This window comes from Erithacus rubecula, assembly GCF_903797595.1.
Source record: "Erithacus rubecula genome assembly, chromosome: 3".
In the NCBI taxonomy this organism is placed as follows: Eukaryota; Metazoa; Chordata; class Aves; order Passeriformes; family Muscicapidae; genus Erithacus; species Erithacus rubecula.
In genome coordinates, this window is record NC_136689.1 from 98,347,620 (window position 1) to 98,353,619 (window position 6,000).

The window sequence follows — 6,000 nt, forward strand, 5'->3', positions numbered from 1 at the left end:
CCTGCAGAGGGGAGGACAAAATTTCTCTCCACCAAGCAGAGAAGCCAGATTCACAGAGTCAAAATAGGCTTGAGTTTAGATTTCCCCAGATTCCAGATTCTTCATTTACTCAGATGAGGTCAAACAGGCACAGCCACCAGGGCCCAAGTTCACCCAGTCCTGACAAACAAGGCTCATGGCACACATCATGGTCATGCGTCTCTCCCAGCAGGTGGGTTTTGTATTTACCTGGATGATCCTTTCTGTAAACTTTTCTTGCTCCTCTCGGTGAAGTCTTGTCTCCTGCTCAAGCTGAGCCTGAAGCTCCTGTATCGATACATTCTGTACAGGTAAAACATGGGAATCCCTGAGCTGATCAGCAGGACAAAGGGATAGGTTTAGCAGAAAATGTGTTTCCAAGGTGTACAAAAAATGGAAAAAAGAGCTGCAGGACAGAAATCTGCACAACTCATGGTTACCAATAGTTAAAACCAAAGCACAGTGTGCAAATAAATAACAATGTCCTAAATCTGTGTGGGAATTTCCTGTGTGGCTTCTTCTGGAAACTAAAGCTGGGATGCTGATGTTACATATTGGGTATTTCCTTCAGGCCTCTTCTCTGAGTTTACACTCAAATAGCTGAGAATCCTGTTTGCAGGATTATATATTTGGTGGTGCATTTCTTCATCACAATACAGTTGTAAAAATTTAGCATCTCTGCATAAGATGAATCTAATGCACGCATATTGAATCTAATTATTTATTAATTTGTAGCAGCTATGATAGGGCAGTTAATGGGATAGCATTTATTAAACCAACTTAGTATACATAAGGGCCCTTTCTTCAGATACAAGACAGCTCTTTGCACAAATCAACTTCATTCTGTAATTCTACTCAAAATAATTACTGCAAAAATGTCACGGTGATAAGCTGTGTGATCCTGAGATCTGACCAAAATAATTAAGTGTCCCCCTTTCAGGTCCAATACTGTTTTAATCTTAATACTTTCAATTTTATGTTCTCATTAAATTTGGTATCCCATCGACTTTACTACTGCAAGTTACTTAACTCAAAAATAAAGACCCGCGAAGGCAGATCTCATTATTTATACTCCTGCAATTAATCTTGTGGCACTTGCATTTCTGATCAGAACTTTCTGTGCCCTTCACTTTGTGTCTGTCACTTTGATGATAAAACTGATTTATCTGTACAAAAGCGATGCTTGGCTGGATGCCATCCTCTTCACGTGTGCAACCACAGAAAACACTGCAGCACCAAACTCCTGCTTCCCAGAGCAAACACACTTAAAGACAGCATTGCTTCAGGCTTCAAAGTGTAATCCCAAATTCTCAGCTGGCCCATGTCCTGCATGCTCCAGCCTCAGCAGCTGCAGGGACACAGTGAAGGCCGTGGGATCGCTCTCTTGGGCTGTGTTTCCATTTCCCCTCTGGCATCAGCCCCAGCACCCACCTCCTCCCCAAGCACTCCTCCCCAGCCCAGAGCAAAGCCAGCAGCTGCTGCTGTTCAGGCCACACAGCCCTTGTTGGAACATTTTGGTTATTCAAAATGTATTTCTCCCTGGAACTCCTCACCCCTCCTCTGGGGAAAAATGAGATAAGGCAAATGGAAGTCTCCCAAAAACTTTCAGCAGGAGCACACTCTGCTGAAAAGCAGAAATAGACCTACATAGACCTTCTGGGCCCTATCAGTTCCTTCTTTACTTGAGTCATTTATTGATTTGTGCATTCTGTTTTGTACCTGAGGAAAAAATACTTCCATCCCTCTGAAAGGTACACACATTGTGAATAAGAGAACATTATCTGCCTTATCAATTTCTTCTGTAATGTGTCTTCAGACATTCTGTAGTGCATAAAGTCAACATCTGATCTCACAAGCAATTTGAAAAGAACTGCTTGTGATGGGATTTGTCAGTTTTGGACAATCATTTGTAAAACATTAATTTAACTCTGTCATGCAATGAAGGAAAAATTACTTTCATCAGGAATTTCTGCACTATTTCATTCTGATAAGGCTTCTTTATGAATATGGCAAACAAAAACCAATGTATCAGTTAATTAATGTAAAATTGTTTAAAAATCTGTTCCTTTCCTTTATGAATTCAAAATTATTAACCCATCCAATTTTTTTATAAATATGTAGCCCATGCAAAGCTAAATTTCAGGAAACTCGTGTGCTAGGATTATGTGGTAACTGTTGGAATTACCGAAAATAAATATTAAATTTATCATAAAGGCAGATGCAGCATTACATTCACACTAAGTCAAAATCACATCACAGCTGCTTTGCCTCTTTAAGGACAATACATTTTTTTAAGTCCTAAAGTAAATTTAAGTTGAAAAGCAGCTAGTGCATGAATGCAGAGCTGCACACCTTTTCTCTTCCAATGCAACCTGAAAACTCTTCATAGTCTATAATAATATATAATGTAATTTCTGCCAGAGCATTGGGATGTCTCCACTGCTCAAATCATGGGAGGTAAGGCTGTTTAAGTGCCTAATAGATTGCACAATCTATTAGGATTGCGAATAAATAATACTTCCAAATGTGTTGTGTAATATTTGTGTATGTAGTTCAGGTACCTGATACTGCTCTGATGGATGTCTGTATGTTTGTTTGTGGAAATCAGACCCCTATCATACAACCAGCAGGGTGTAGTCTGTGGCACAACTGTGGCTTTGTCTTGTTTTGTAAAGCAACACTACAACAAAATGGACACAACAGTTGATAATCTGTTATGTTCCATTCTTTGCTCCTTTGGTCTCATTAAGGAATGTGCTACACAAGGAACAGAAGACACCCTGAATACAACAGCCAGTGCACAATGTACTGACATCACAGAACAGACACAAACTCACTACCACAGACACACAAGCACAATAATACCATGGAAACTACGAGCTAGTGCTACTCTACCACAGCACCACAAAAACAGCTGCACTTCATCCACAGCTCAACACCAACTAACAGTTTCCCACATATCCCATATATTGCATTACCAGACACAATTCCACTCCTGTCCCCTCAGACAGGCACTGCCAAATCCTTCTGCTCAGTCCTTTTATCTCACCTGTTATCACTCCAGAACAAGCTAATCCATGCTGATGTCTTTACCTCAAGAGGATGCACAGAGAAAAGTCATCCACACCTGGGGACTTCACTGCTGTTCCCTCACTGTACCAACCCCTTTCCCCAACTCTCAGAGTGCTGACAGCTTTTCAGGTTACTCTGCAGCTCACACAAACCCACATTTCTGCCATTCTTGTTTTTATAGGATTGCCATCCAAGACAAGGTATGGCTGGGTTTTGTCTGTTTTCTCCATTTTACCGTAGCTAATCGCTATCTCAATTCTCCTGCAAACTTAATCCATTTATATGCAACAACCATGAACATAAAATTTCATGGAATCTTTCTCTTAAGCTTTTTTTTTTTCCCCCAGAAATGATGAGACAGAGTAAGACCTGAGGAGGCAGGGTAGAACAATGCTCTCCAGCATTTGCGTGCAATTCCAAGGAAGTCAAAAGATGAATATTTTATGCTTCTCCTCTAAAGTTACATTAAAATATTTTGATATTTGGACCTTACATTTGAACATATAGTTTAAAAATTGCTACCTTTTCACAGATTGACAGCTGGCCACTGCATGCAACAGTCAGAAATAAAGTTCCAGTGCCTTTTGTTATACTTTTTGCATGCAATTGACATCTAACTGAATTCACAGAATCTGCTTCTGAAGATGTACTCTCCTTCTCACCCCTTAGAAAGAGACAACATATTCCATTTTCTAGTGCAGAATAGGCAGCTGTGTGGTTATTTGTTTGTGCTTATATGAAAAGCCTGAGTATGGGAAAACACAGAACACTTCAAGTCTTTAAAAATCCATCTCATTGTATAGATAGTACACAAAGTCTCACCAAGCTCATTTAGGACTCAAATATCCAGATTTACATCATAAAGGGTCTTTTAAGCCATTACACTGTCAACCTCTACAGAATCTTACATAGCAAGAAAGAATACAATACATCAAAGCAAATTATTCTTGCTTCCCCTAATCTTGGTGGGAAGGAATAATCACAGCATCAGTTTATCTTCTTCCCACAGCTTTGCATTGGAGAAATAGTGGAAATAAGACATAAAACTTTCTATGGTCCTTGGTGGTTGTTGTTTTCTTTGTTTTTTTTACCAGGAAAAAAAAAAAAAAGAAAAGCCACAATTTGTAAATCATTCAGTGCTTCCTTTCTGGAAAAACAAAGCCTTTAACTAGAGAAATGGATGTGCAAATCTTCAGCACATGGCTGGGAGCTGCTGCAAAAACCATCCAGCTGAAAAACTCTCACATGGAATTAAGAAAATTGCACAGAAGCAGCACCAGTCAAAAAATTGAACAGTCAAAATCTAGATCAACATTCTCCAAAATGGATCCATACAGAAGCTTTGATTCAAAGCAGGTGGTAAATTGACTTACCCAACTTGCACATCATTGGATCTGGTTGGTCGACACATAACCCAGTAATTAACTTAGAGTTATACATTCCTTATTGGCATGATGGATAAACATATTAAAAATGGCTAAGAAGAAATTATTCTTCAGTGTATGCTACTCCTATTTTATTATTAGACCTCATGGAAAACTTGTTGCTTAAGACATGGTCTCACCTTCTCCAGCCTATCTACTTTTAATTTTCATCTCTGGTGACAATCCAATCCTTTTACATTCATTCTCTTCAGTGGTTCTTTTTCCATAATCTATGAGTGCCAGACACTTTATGGTATTTTTCTAGACAGAACTAAATGGATAAGTCTTTAAAAGCCATGTATGAAAATAATCAAAATCTGAAATGAGAAGTGTTTTTGCTTTTGATATTCACTTGCTCAGGAAAAGGCAGAACTGAGATCCTCTGAAGGAAGAGAACTAGGAGAGAAAGCTTCAATTTAGACCATCAGGTGTCAAATGTAATGAGCCATAAGTGGTCATTTGAAAGAGTGAAATTTTTCTTCTTCAGAATGTCTTCTTGCTTCTGAATAAACAGGAGGAGATTGTTTGAAGAAACTGCCTTTTGTTTATGGATATTCCATTGGCAGAAATCACCAGAAGAAAAATTATTTACTGTTTATCCCATCGGTTTCCATTTGTTGCCATAAGATGTTAGCTCCATGTTACCTTTTCCAGTACTCCTGTTTGTTTTAGTCAGGGCAATTCTTACTAGTTCACCTGCTTTTTCCTTGGACAGAAAGAATGATTTCCCTGTCCCACCATAACAGAGCTCTGCTAAAATCATGAATAATGGATTGAACATCCACCCCAATGGGCTGCAGCCTCCCACAATAGCAGCTGAAAGGCTTGTTTCAGCAAGAAAACAAAGCCCTGCTCTTAGGGCAATTTCAAGATATAATTTCCCTTGGACTGGGACTCTAACCCACCTCTCTAACATGCAAACACATCCTAATAATCCTGTTGCACTCACAACTGCAGTGTGAAGCCCAAACAACAGCAGATGTTTACAGTTAGGCCACAGGGTAGTTTCAAGCATGTCTGTCTGCATTTATTGTATTTAATCAAACAATTAGACTCCCATGGTGCTCATTTTTAAAAATAGAAGGAATTGCTAAATGGAAGCTGTTTGGCACTGCTTGTGAAAGTTTTGATATAAAATTCAGCTTGGAAAAAAAAATTTAGATAAATGGGCTTGCTTGAATAAAAAGAAAACATTTTCCTCAGTGAAATGAAAGGCCAGTGCATATATTTTCACTTCTTAAGTCAAAGCAGATAAAGACACACAAAGCAGATAAGGCCATACCCACTGTGGGCATTAAAAAGGTTTGAGTTTGCATTTGAAATTTCTGGGGTAATAAAGAGACTCTCGGAATTTGAATAGTATTCTTTCCTGCTCATTCATCTGGAACAAAAAAAAATTAGCAGTTTTTGCTAGTGCAGTGTATGAAATAAAAAAAAAAAACCAACCAAAACCAAATCAAAATAAATTAAAATACTTAATTTGAAT

The 6,000-nt window shown here is 38.6% G+C and overlaps 1 protein-coding gene across 7 annotated transcripts in view; it reads right to left on the reverse strand.

Annotated features, from left to right (window-relative positions):
- Positions 1-6,000, reverse strand: part of MTCL1 (microtubule crosslinking factor 1) — a 101,956-nt gene that overhangs the window by 31,615 nt on the left and 64,341 nt on the right. For 6 of the 7 annotated variants that reach the window (XM_079300114.1, XM_079300113.1, XM_079300118.1 and 3 more), the window contains one exon: positions 229-321. The exons of the other annotated variant lie outside the window; for it this stretch is intronic. In XM_079300114.1, the coding sequence (XP_079156240.1) occupies positions 229-321 (93 nt within the window). The remainder of the gene's footprint in view (positions 1-228; positions 322-6,000) is intronic. 7 annotated transcript variants of the gene reach the window in all.